This window comes from Dreissena polymorpha, chromosome 1 (genome assembly GCF_020536995.1).
Source record: "Dreissena polymorpha isolate Duluth1 chromosome 1, UMN_Dpol_1.0, whole genome shotgun sequence".
NCBI lineage: Eukaryota > Metazoa > Mollusca > Bivalvia > Myida > Dreissenidae > Dreissena > Dreissena polymorpha.
In genome coordinates, this window is record NC_068355.1 from 61,970,643 (window position 1) to 61,984,857 (window position 14,215).

The 14,215-nt window shown below is 35.7% G+C and overlaps 1 protein-coding gene across 8 annotated transcripts in view; it reads right to left on the reverse strand.

Moving 5' to 3' along the window:
* Positions 1-14,215, reverse strand: part of LOC127831690 (kinesin-like protein KIF22) — a 49,440-nt gene that overhangs the window by 29,794 nt on the left and 5,431 nt on the right. For all 8 annotated transcript variants that reach the window (XM_052356766.1, XM_052356732.1, XM_052356760.1 and 5 more), the window contains exons 3-6: positions 12,452-12,579; positions 8,237-8,394; positions 6,136-6,281; positions 5,069-5,233 (exon numbers count right to left, since the gene is read on the reverse strand). In XM_052356766.1, the coding sequence (XP_052212726.1) occupies positions 5,069-5,233; positions 6,136-6,281; positions 8,237-8,394; positions 12,452-12,579 (597 nt within the window). The remainder of the gene's footprint in view (positions 1-5,068; positions 5,234-6,135; positions 6,282-8,236; positions 8,395-12,451; positions 12,580-14,215) is intronic.

Sequence of the window (14,215 nt, forward strand, 5' to 3'; positions counted from 1 at the left end):
AACATAATTAACACACTAAACTAGTGTTCTCAAAACAAAGTCTCTACAATCAAGCAAAGAGATAATTTGTAAGACAAGATGCTGCATTCAATAAACCCTGATGGTCCAGTGATAGTCTTGTCAGTGTTAATTGTTATTCATTGGCTCATTTAAATAAGCCAAAAGTAAGTCAATGTCAAGCTCTGGCAAAATGAGTGTGCTGAATGTTGAATTAAGACTGCAACTATAGTATATCGCGGTCTGTTATATTGTAATGTCCAACGTATCGCAGGCGAGCCATGAGACCAAATTTTTTCAAGCACGTCAATTTTCTGTATAATCCCACATTCATATTTGTATGCAATTTGGTCCATGCGCCTTCAATATACATCACGCTTGTGCAGTGAGACAAACAATAACCCCAATTGCCCTACATGAAAGATTAACAGTTTTATGTAACTGCCTGTGTCAAATTATTAAACTGACATGATAAAGGTCTCAGCCAGTCAGGGCTCAGGCAGCCCTACATACGCCGTCCCCATGTGAAGGTGCATACAATAACTGTAAATGTACCAGATCAATACTGACCTATCTCATCTACTATAGCTCTGTAGATACAGTATAAACAACTTATTTTTAATTAAGAGAAAGTTCCCACATTTTTATCAAAAATGAACTACGATTCTTTTAACAAGTACAGATCTTACAATTAGTTGTTTTGCCTGCGCTATGAAGTTTTTATTCGGCAGTTAAACATTAAAGCCCACAATTACCCCAAGCAAGAATGATGTTGAACATGAAGTGTAATTTTAGCATACTTTTGATCAGTAGAAAAGATTTACATGACATACATGAGAAATGTTGATTTGTGGCTAGGCCTAGAGTTGTTAATTTTGCGTGGACATTAAAACCTGGCAATTGTTTTTTTAATTACAAAATGTTATAATATCAGTGCCTTCCACAGGAATTTGTTCAGGCGCCCCGGGGCCGATCTGGGGTGGGTTGGGGAGGGGTGTCCTCTCCCGACGTTTTTTTTTTTTATTTAACGTGTCAATTCACGCTCTGTGGTGCATTATAACTCAAAGAAAAACAGCGTCAAAAGACGTCATTTGGTGCGCTATGACTCTTCAAAAAAATCCCCCAGTCATTTAAAAATATATATTTTTTATTTTGTTTAATTGTTTTAAAACTTTTCCGCACAGATAGTAAAATCCTGACTCGAACGATACCCCAATACATCCGTTTCAACCCGACTCTATTACTGTATACTTACTTTTTTTTCAAGTTTCTATTTATTACCCGATAATCCCGTTTATTCTGTTTTTATCAATCTCTTTCTGGTAAATATTTACGATAAAAGCTTTCAGTTATTTATTTAACACAAACCTTGCCATTTTTTAAGTGACTATTTATAGATTTGATGAAATATTGCCTCTGAATATGCGTCAATCCCCTGACCTGTTGTGTGCTTGTTAAAATGCTCAATACACGCCATTTGTATGCAATAGACGCGACGTTGTACATGCTGCATAATTTTCGCGCTCTTTTTAATTGAGAAAAAGATTCGACACAAAATAAATTTGCACTGCTAATTTGAAGCAAAAATATTTAACGTTGCGGTAACATTTACATTCGGAAGTGTGTTTCGGATTAAAAACGCGTTAACATCGACTTACGGGAATGGGTTTCGGATTACAAATTTAATTATTCCCATTTGAGATTTCAACAAATATTAACCGTTGCGTTATAAATTCAACGATAATAAGTTTAAACACTTTACGAGTCGAATAAATGTTTTGACGGAATTATGCATGAAATTCACGTTGTCCATGAGGATCACGGCCGGTTGCCATCATCAGTCTTCTTACTATCGATTATCGGACGAAACATTTACAAGTGTGAGTAATTAATTAAACGAAAATTTGTTAAAGCGCATAACGTGTCAAATAAATGTCAGAAAAACGAGGTGAATCAGTTCTATAAATGGACATGTTGAAATATACATGTACTGGAATTAAATAAATTGTTATCACATAATTGTAACCGGGAGTCATTTGCACAACTTACTCGCTATAATAATTAATTGTTTACCACTTGCAATTAATTTCTCGTATTAATTATGAGTCATAGGTAACACTTGTTTACAGAACAAAGGTGTAATGATGATGCCCGAAACCGTCTTTAATGTTCTGTACTGTACTAATTACCGATTTTATATTACTCAAATGGTACAACTTCTTGCTAATCAAGCTGCGATAAACTCTTACTTCATGCCCGACGTCAATCAAAAATAATGGTCGATAGTTAACCCCGCCCTCATAAGCATTCGCGTAACCGATTGGACGATAAACTTCACAGTTTGTCGACTGGAAAGTTACCAGATAGATCCTTGTCAGCATTTAAATGACCCTATAATATTGCTAGAATAATCGATCCGCGCGTCATGCTATTCTCTTATCAGTGGATTATACATTACCCCATGTGGTGTTTATGGCGATTACATGTGAAAGTAGGTACTGAGTGCTCCTTTAAAACAGGGAATATTGATACAACTGATAGGGAAACCTTGATTTTTTTGGACAATCTCCACTTTCTTTTACTGAAGAATACAATGATCGGAAAATTTCAAGCGCCCCGGGGACTCTGATTTCGAAATTCAAGCGCCCCGGAAAGGGGTGCTTAAATGTCCTGGGGAAGACCCTGAATATGCATTTAAAAATACTTTTAATAATACTTATATCAATGAATAACATAATGCCATAACATATTATGAAATAAGGTAGGTTAAGAGATTGCCAAATTATGCAAATGCATATATATTTATGCATGAATGCAGGGCAATTTATAAAGAGATCTGGATATATTGTGATCGCGGTCAGTAGATACAGTGAACTGCTTAAATGAACAGTCGATTTGGGAAAACCAAGACATTCTACATTTTGAATAAATTAGTAAGAAAAAGTAGGACAATGTCAAGGCCATAATGAGGCCTGGTGATGTGGTGTGTTGAAGTGTAAGCTACCAACAAACACAATTACGTGCATTTCCTCCATCTGAACTCAAGTCATCAAGTGAAAACTTATCTTAAATTATAGCAAACAGTTATCTTGACACTCCCCACAACCTACCCCAAATCTTAAGCTAGATCTCACTGCAAGCTTGGTATATCTGTTTCATTACGATATGTCAATGAAAACAAAATATATTGACCAACAAGTGATGTGTTTGTGAAACACTATGTCCCCATATATATGACCTTTGACCTTGAAGAATGACATTGACCTTGACTTTTCACCACTCAAAATGTGCGGCTCCATGAGATACACATGCATGCCAAATATCAAGTTGCTAGCTTCAATATTGCAAAAGTGTAAATTAAATTAGCAATTTTGACCCATATATTTGACCTTGAAGGATGACCTTGACCTTTCATCACTCAAAATGTGCAGCTTCATGAGATACACATGCATGCCAAACCCATATTTTTGACCTTTGACCTTGAAGGATACCTTGACCTTTCACCACTCAAAATGTGCAGCTTCATGAGATACACATGCATGCCAAACATGAACATGAAGTTGCTATCTTCAATATTGCAAATTTATGGCAAATGTTAAAGTTGGGGCAAACAAACAAACAAACCAACGGACAGGGCAAAAACAATATGTCCCCTACTATAGTGGTGGGGGACATAAAAATCCCTTGTCTATTGTTTCCCTATTTTTAGTAATCGTGACCTAAACCTGACTGCCCCTAAATGCATCCAAAGCTTGGTACTCATGTAAGCTAGCAACACACAAATCTTATTGAGCAGGAAATGTTTTTCTTTTGTTGGTAACAGTGCCTTTGCTCTTCACCAGACAATCCCGAAATTCAATCCCATCTAGGTCTCCATGCATGCTTGCTACATCTAAATTGTTATTGAAGTCAGATATTGCCAACTACAGTTATCAACCAGAAGTCAACAGTTTGACTCCACCCACCAGCCATCATCCATCCTCTAAAAACCTGGGGGGGGGGGTTGAGAGGGGGGTATAATGTGGGGTGTGATCATTTATTAGATGATCATTAAAAAATAACAAAAGAAAAAAAAACAATTTTTTTTTTTTTGGGGGGGGGGGGGGTGGGGGGCAGGGATTCTGGGTTGGAGTGTGGGGTATTGTTTGGGTGGAATCCATTGTGGTATTCAGGTAAGTGTTGTTTTGTCAAAGTATTAATAAAATCTGATCATAAATAAAGAAGTTATGGCAATGTAAGCAAAATGTTCAATTATCTAAGTACAAAAGGGGCAATAATTCTGTCAAAAAGGACAGTTTTTTTTTTGGGTTGTGGGGGAAGGGGCCGTTAGCCCTTATGTGGGGGAAATTTTACGCGGGATTTTCCACTTTGGGGGGAAATTGTGCGCATGGGAATTTTCGCAGCATTCCCCTTTTTTGGGGATTTGTTTACTTACTCTCTCATTATTACAATACATTTGTACATGTTTGCACTATATTCATTGTTTTTTTTCATAATTTATTACGTTTGGCAAGATTAAATTGAAATAGAATTGAGAAATTATAAGCATGAGACACATCTTTCTATTAAAAAAAAAAAAAAAAAAATTTTTTTTTTTTTTTTTTTTTTGGGGGGAATTTTTGGTTCTGAAAGGGGAAAAAACCAGCCTAGTTTGGTGGGGGAAGACGCCGATATTCGGCGTCTGTTTTATAAGGTAAAAAAACCCTGACATAGGAAATATTTGGGGTAGTACGCAAACTTTAACATAGATTTATCAATAATATGCATATTCTTAGTTTAAAAGGGGCAATAATTCTGTCCAAATGCTTTATACAGTGGTCTGCTCTTGTTTATAGGTTGGGGTCATGTTGGTAAACAAGTATGCAAAATATGAAAGCAATATGTCAAGGGACATTGAAAATATTTGGGGTAGTACGCAAACTTTAACATTTGAACGCCAACACCGGGGTGAGTAGGATAGCTCCACTATATATATTTCATATATAATAGTCTAGCTAAAAATATCATTACACAAAATTCCGTGAACTTGTTTCTTAACAGCCCAGAAAAAGGCTCGTGACATTAAGCCCACCTGATGCCCTGGTTCCCAGTTCGTCTGTTGTCCTCTGACCCCGCCAGGTCAATCAGGTAGATCTTTCCGTGCAGGATCCGGCATGGCTTCTTCTTCACCACGGTGAGCTGGACGATGCTGTGGCTACGACTAGAGTGCTCGTTCAGCTTGGTGGCCGCCACCGTTCTATAAATTGAAACAGCGTATTGAATAGCAGTCGGACAGTGATCTAGAGGTAGGATGCTGGTTTAGAAATCGAATGGTCTCTGGTTTGAATAACCCTCAGACCATGGAATTTTTCTGAGGAAAAAAATTAATCTTACGCATGCTCCTTTCCACCAAGACGTGTTAATGTACATCTGTGAGGGAAATAAGCCAATGAATGTTCCGTGGACGCATACTGCGCACAGAGTGTAAACAAACAAGTTAAATCCCAGTGATCAAGGGGTAATGTGAAAATATCTATATCAGACTATAAAACCATACCTTTGCCTTTTTTATAATGACTGGCCATTCACAAGTGAGTTGTTTTGGATTTTTGGTATGCTAATTTTATGTTTTTTTTTTACAAAAACTGTACATGTAGATGAACAAAACTGTACATGTAGATGAAAGAAAATTCCCAATGTGCTTACTATGGTTCACTATGAATTTAAAGGAGACTGAATTTAGTTTATTTTTGACAGGTCTGTGAACAATTTTAGGAAGAACAAAAGTTCTCTGAGTTTTTATTTGGACTTAAAAAGTCATAAGTTAAAATGCAATAACAAATAGGGTGATATTTATTATAAAAACATAATTTCCTATTCACCCAATACCCCATAAGTTAAATAAAACATTTGCATATCTTTTTATTTAATATATTAAATAATACAAAAAAAATAAATTAATGTCAGTCTTTGAATACAATTGTATTTACAAAGGTTGCTTTCATAAAAAATATATTCCTCCGTTATGAACACAAAATTAACATTTTAAGCGTAAATTCTCACTCTAAAGACAAGATTTTGTTCTTTCCCTAATTGTGTTTAAAGGTTATCTCAAATAATGAGGCTGTTAAATTCCTACATGCCATTATTATAAACAACCTGTTGTTTGATGCAGGACCAAAGATGTTCTTAAATTCATCAAAGTTGTGAATCTGTTTCTTGGCCAGTCCTGGCACCAAGATATTCTTCTCCGCGTCTTCCCGTATTGGCAGATCAGACCCAGACGGCTCTAATAAGTCTTGCACCTGTAATTATTTTAATCAGTAATGTTGATTTTGCATCATTTTGATTCAAGCAATATTTAAGGAGAGAATAATTACTATAATAATTTACTATAGGCACTGCTACTTATCAGATCCAACTAATTCAAGCCCTCGTGTTCAAATCTCTGAAGATCAGAAAGGAACAACTGTTGACAGGGAAATGGGGGCAATTAAAACGTTATGAAAGTTTTGAGAACATGTTAATGTAAACAACAGTGGGTATACAGAGAATACTCGGTAAGTGTTGAATACAGATGTGTATTTAAGCGAGGATAAGAAAACATAAACCATTAGCCTTGGTGAGTGCTTAAGAATTAAATGACAAAATATTGTCAAGGCTTCTCGGTAGTGTGGGTAAAGCTTATTAATAAATTATATCAGTAATTTTTTGGGGAGGCCAATATTAGGCAGAAATTCCCTTCTTAATGTAAGTTTTATGTGAGAAACAAGAGATGTGTTTGTCAGGAACACAATGCCCCCTACTGCGCCGCTTTTAAATAAAATTTCTATTTATCAATTGGCAGGTATATAAATCATCTCCCTTTAAAGCTTATTACTTCCCTTGGATTTTGTTTTTTAACCTTTGACATTGAAGGATGACCTTTACCTTTCACCACTCAAAATGTGCAGCTTCATGAGATACACATGCATGCCAAATATCAAGTTGCTATCTTCAATATTGCAAAAGTTATGGCCAATGTTAAAGGGGAACTACCAAGGCCTGTGGTTTATCAAAGAGATCATAGCCACAGTTCATCATGTATCTATGGACACAAGTCCACAGGTAATTAATGCAACCTACCATTCACAAATTAATACAGGAAAGAAATTATAGTTATCTCATTAAAAAAAACTTTGACTAATGAATCATTTAAGTTATAAATAAACCAAATACAAAATCTGTACAGTAACTGTGAAAAGAACTTAATATTCTAGGTAAGGAAATATATATTCAGAGATTTATAATTATATAAATTACTTCCCTTGAAAATAATTGTCTAACAAATCTCTATTTTTAGTAGCAAATAATTATAAGCCACTACCGTGATTGTAGATTCAAAGGTAGCCTTAAAGTACCTAAGATACTAATATGCCCAAAAGTATCATTGTGTGCTTGGCTTGACCATAAAATGTCATTTTGATTATGCTTCAGTTGTATGGTTTCATATTATTATATATAATAATAAATTTCCCTTTAAAGCTTATTACTTCCCTTGGATTTGTATTTTCGACCTTAGACCTTGAAGGATGTTTTAGACCTTCTGTGTTTGTCAGAAACACAATGCCCCCTACTGGGCCACTTTGATTTATTATTTTTTTATATAATTTGGCAGGTCGCTTAATTATCTCCATTTTAAGTTTATTACTTCCCTTGGATTGTATTTTTTGACCTTTGACCTTGAAGGATGACATTAACCTTGACCGTTCACCACTCAAAATGTGCAGCTCCATGAGATACATGTGCATGCCAAATATCAAGTTGCTATCTTCAATATTGCAAAAGTTATGGCCAATGTTAAAGTTTTCGGACGGACGCACAGACTGATAGACAGACGGACAGTTCAACTGCTATATGCCACTCTACCGGGGGCATAAAAAGAATTAATAAATTTGGAGAAAAAATAGCTAAGTTATATGTCTTATTGAAGATAATTACATTTTTACCAAAAAAGTTTGATTGTGATCTAATTTACATGAAGATACTGTAGCAAAGCATTTCATTAATTATCTGATAGTAAAATAGTCTTAACATAGAATTAAAACATGTAATCATGTTCATAGAGCAAAAAAAAATCCCTCTTACCATCAAATTCTTCATTTGAAGAATCATCTTTTTCACAAAGGTGAAAATAATACACTGAAAATAAGTTTTCTGAAGATAACCCAAGTACTGCATAATAATAATAAACTAAAATTACTGAAAGAAGTCATCCAACCTTTTCCTGGTATATTTCCAGGTATGAGAAAGAGACTGAGTATTCCCATTCATTATCTTCAGAGTTCTCAAGCCTGTCAATCTCTGCAAATAGCTCATTGATAACGCGAGGGATCACTCCAGGATTCAAAGGCGTTCCCAGCATTGTGTGCGTCTTCCCTGATAAAAATAGCAAAAAATTGTATGGGCCTCCACTGGGAAAATGGGGCTTAATGCATGTGCGTGTAGTGTCATCTAAGATTAGAATGTGGCAGTCGACACAGGCTAGGGGATCACACAATTCCCCTCAACTGGGATTTCTTTAAGAACAGACTCGCAACATTCCATAAAAGCAGAATGTGAAATCCCTAATAAGGGTATTCCACTATGACCCGATTCCCCACGGACATTCGTAGCTCCTAACTCATTCGTAGCTAGTAGCGGACCGGTCGTGAGCTCCCAAAAAATTGCGGCCAGTTTTTCATTACATTTATATACGTGCTACATGTTTTACATTTCTTTTAGAGCGGGATTTAGCACATGCATTCTACTGCAATATTTTCTTTATTTATTCGGAACTATTTTCAAAACATTAAACTTCGCCCATAACTTATTGCAGAATAACCCACACGTTATTTCCATCTTTGTCTTAAGAAAACAAGTGGCGTGCCGTGTTAGAATCAATATCAGTAGATATTGGCGCCGAATTCATGCGTGCGTTCGGTGAGGTCCTAGCTTAGTCGTGACCGATCTGCATCGTTCGTAGTAAAGTCGCAGTAGATTCTTACACATCGTAGTGAAGTCGCGACCCTATTCGCAAGACTTCAACCGAACCCCACGATTCGTCGTAAGTAACTGAATCGCAGACTGTCACGAGTCTTCCCGATTCAATGAATGTGAGAAATCATAGCAAATCGTGGACTTGTTTTCATAATGGAATAGGGCCATAAGTAGCCTGTGGAGACTGCAAGGCTAATCTGGGATGAAACATGTTACGCATTTGCATTAAAACCTGTTTGCCCAGTGTGAGACTGATAAGTAATACAAAATCTGTCTGTGTTTGAAGAAGGAAGCACACAGAAGACTGCCATTTTAAATCTGCCAATAAGCCTATTTGTAATACACAAATGATATTGTACCTATGCAATAAATTCAACTAAGTCTATTTTGCTTGTTCAATTGTAAATGACCATGTGAGAAGTTTCAAGTAAAAACAGTTAAAGGGAGGTGTTGCACCTTTACCTTAAACAGAGCATTTGGCAGACACGGACATTGAAAGGTTAAAAGGTGTGATTTATAGTCTGCTTCAATATGCATCTTCAGCCGACTTTGACATTAACCCCCGATCACTGAGATTTAAGTGGTCTGTTTACATATGGCGCACAAGGCAGCCACAGCAGATTGACTTATTTCCCTCACATGTACCCATTTATACACCGTGGTGGAGAGGAGCAAGCGTGGGATTATTTTTGTGCTCAGAAAAAGCCAGTGCCCCGGGCAGGATTAAAACCAGGGACCTTTCGATCCCTAGACCAGCATCTTACCACTAGACCACTGCCTGCAGTGGTCTAGTGGTAAGATGTTGCTTGAGTAGAAAAGCTCTGAATATTCCGTTAAAAGTTTTTCTTAAAACCAAATTCATTTACTGAAATACCCAGTACGATCGGTCTCGCAAACAACTTCGAAAATAAAACAGTGGTACATCTCTCACAAGCAAAAGATCAGACTCATCTTTATAATGCCAATAAATGGAGCCAGGATATTCAGCATGTTCCTAAATTAACGACTTGCCGACTTTTTAAAAGCACGTTCAAGACAGAGGAATACATTGAACTTAACTTAAAAAAGAATGAACGATCAGTGTTGTTCCAATTAAGAATGGGTATACTGCCATTACGAGTTTAAACTGGACGATTTGTAGGAGAACCCTTAGAACAGAGGACTTGTAGATTGTGCCACGCTGATAGTATCGAAGATGAAGTACACTTTTTGTTTGAATGTGATACTTACAATGACTTACGGCACATACCTGAGCTGACGAACCACAATTCTATTGTTAAACTTAATATACTGATGTCTTTATGTCCGCGAAAACTGGCTAAATTTATTGTAAAAGCATATTTAAAACGACGAACTGTTATCTATGCATAGTCTGTAATGAGTAAACCATAAACATTAATTCCTGTACACAATCTTTCTTTCATATTCATATGCTTTATATATAATTCATATGCACCAGTGTATGTGGTGCTATTGTACATATGTTGAAATATTCTTACTTACTATTCAGTTTTGGTGACTTAATCACTTATAGGCCCATCGGGTCGGGTGCAAAGCATATTTGTATATACACTGTAACTCCAATATAAAGCGGATTACGGGGTCCAAGCCACACAACAGTGTTATAAACGGACAGCGTTATAAGTTTTGAGCTTGTTTATTGCCAATCAGGGGGCTATAGACTATAATATAGGTCCTATGTATTGCCATGCTGTGTTGTCATCCGCAAATACATGCATATAAACCGAATTGATAACAGTATAAGCACATACCGCTTTTCTTATGTGCACATTTATCCCATTATCCAATATAATTACAACATCACTTACGAAAAAATAATCTTATACATTTATGACGAGAAATAAGTTTACGAATTTCATCAACAAAATCCATATGCCTTTGCCATTTTTCAGAAAAATAGTTGGACGAGCGAATTTAATTTTAGATTGATTGTAATACGATACATGTACAAAGAAATGTTTTATTGTGTCATACGCAGCATGTAAAAAACGTGCTTTTCGTGGACTTTCTGATAACGGGCAAAAATTTAAGTGAATCTCTGTTTACAATGAGTCTGACACTGTGTTAGCAGGTAAATAAATCGTCAGGATTATTTAATTTATTTTCCGTATACGTATTGAAACATGAAACATACACAAAGATCTTTTTATTTATCAAGCATGTATCGCATATAATAAACGATAACAAACTTACACAGCCATAGTTTATACAATGAAATACAATACACAATAAATACAAAACATAAACAGGTAATCGTTTTGAATAAGTTTAATTGGATAATTATTCCGCTTGCACTTACCTTATTAAAATTAGCTCACCGCTCTGATAGGGAATACATGTAATAAACACTGGCTCGCGAGTTTTCACACCTTTATTGACATTACACAATAGATTAACACCAATTAGCTGTCGAGTGTCGTTTAACCTCTAATCGACTAAAATCAGTTAAACAGACGGATAAAGCAATCAAGCTGTGATCGCCGCCTTCTTTGAATATTCTGAAAATACATGGATTTTAATCAGAAATGGAAGGTTGGAGAAAAAACGGGATTCAAGCATCCCCCACGTTATATTGGACACAGCGTTATAACGGACCGCACTACATTGGAGTTACAGTGTATATCAACTTGGTATATTGGTTTGTTGTTGATAGTTTGTAAAATTATGTTTTATGATATTTCAGGCAATTGGAATGGATGGTGGCAATTATCTGGGCCTTTCTGTCAAGAAATATGCTTTAAAAAACATTCATTTATTTGAGCATAGAAATCATCCACCACTTACAGAAAACGTTTTAACAACAGAAGCTGTCAAAGCTGATGTATATCATGTCCAAATGACCAAATATAACTGTTTTACAATATGAAGTGAGATGCTTTATGTTCTGATGTTTTCTCTTTCCCTTTCAAATGATGTAAATTGGTGTGATTCTATGTTTAAATTAAATAGTTAATTTTGAAACATTTATGCAGCATACTGTTACATTGATGTTAACATTATTATATTATTTTGGTTATCTGTGTTGTTTATCAAGATGAAAAAAGTTTTTTATATACAAATAAAGCTTATTAAGATTATGAAGGTATGACTTATGAAGGTACCGGTACTTATAGTTTTTTTTATGTATTACCATATTTTTTCAAGTGATAATACAGTCAATGACATTAATGTAATGTAGTAAGGTTTCTTTTAATAATCGTTCTAAATTATTGTTCATATTAATAAGGTTAGAATAACAGACAGTTTTCACACAGTTTAAAACTGCCTCACTTCTCCTTCTCCAGAGCTGAGGGAAAAGTGACTTCTCCCAAAAATTGGAGTCTAGCTTGATCCCTGTAATAAGATGTTTTGTTATATTGCACATGTCACGATAATAAACAACTTACTTACTTACTTACTTTACTTGACAACCAAGTATCAAACCCAATATACAGACCTGCCCCTGTCGGCCCATATGCAAATATGGATACATTCTGTCCAGAGAGGGCTTTTGGCAGCAGTGGTTTCACGCAGTCATTGAAAATCTGCTGCTGAGTTGACTCACTACCGTACACCGCAGAAAATCTGGAAAATACATCAGCATAGGGCTTTATAATTTATTAAAAGATGGAAAATGTTGCTCTCAAATACTGTGAAAACATTTATTTTCGTCAGCACGAAATTTCGTCCTTTTTAAAAAAATGACTATTTCGTCAGCACTTAAATTCGTCCATTTCTGGTTTTAAAAAAAAGCGCCCGATTGTTTGTAATGTTTGTAATACATGTAATACGCGGTTGCGAAAAAATCGTGCTGGGGAAAGAGGGATGACACTTGGTACTCACTTGCAGGAGGTGGGCCTTGTTCGGCATATACCAATTAACAAGTCTGTTATTTCAGGTGAAAGTAACTGTCCCTTATTATTATATGTCATTGACACGTTCTTTGTTATGATTAGCGGATAAGTGGGACTGAATAACCGTAAACGAGTGTTTTAAACAACGAAGCTAATTGCCAATTAGTCTTTTTCTATTACAATCACAGACAACCAAACACAAATCAATATGTTCTTTATTTATTTGTAATAAAAGCGCAGAATATATTTCAGTCAGGTGTTGATCACACATCGTCATATTTTAATTGTGTTTAATAGTATTGTCTTTAATCCGGATTCGCCGGGTGTTGGCTGTATAATCTGCAACACCCCTGAAAAACACTATACAAACAATGGGTAATAAAGTTGTTAACAATTAGCGCTAATCAACACTATTATGCCTAAACGAAGTCGACGCATTCAATACAGCCTCATTGCATTCGTGTTTTACAGGAAATGTCAGTTGTCAGTACACTGTATAATGTACATCCATTTGTGTCAAAACAGGATTTAACTCGAGTGTGAATAGTCGACTGTTTCATGTTCTTTGTATCAATACCATCCAGGTTTCTGTACTATAAGTATACCAGTCTACAAACAAGGTGCACGCTTCCGCATATGGAATTCGGAGGTTCAAAAAATTGACCTACGGTTTAGCGTTCACCCCGTCAAACGCATTTAGCAATATAACTCGTTGTTTTTATCCCAATTTTTTTCTTGCACAAAATACAAGTGGCTTATAACTTACCTTGCAATCTTTTGTTCTCACATTTTGCGAGTGTGCGAATGTTAATTTCGAGCCCTGTGTATATGCGTGGATTACGCTGGATTTAAATGCCTCATGCCTACGGTAATTCAGTCTTATTTGTTTCAAATATGGGACATGATTGTTCGTTAGGATCTTGAATTCGTCCATTGGTCCAAGGATGAAAAAGACGAAAATTAATGTCTGACGAATAATAATGGTTTCACAGTAGCAGTGTTTTTTTCACAAAATTGGAAATGGGGCCCTGCCCCTTTGGAATATTAGTTACACTGTAAGTAACTGATGGTGTATGGGATATATATCCTTAGCGAAGCTTGAGTATGGTATGAAAGTACTGAGGTTGTATACCCATACACCATCAGTTACTGTGTAACTATTATATCTCAACTGACTACTCAATTACTCGGGGTGTATGGAAAATACTCAATGGGCACGTGACTGCTCTAAGCCAATTGGATTTGGTCATTTTTGTAGGAGATGAGATATTGGGGAAATATCACGTACTCTTGACTAAATTGGAAAAAATGTTTTTGATTTTATGCTTACAAATACTTATAAATAATTGTTACTAAAAGTAATTTCA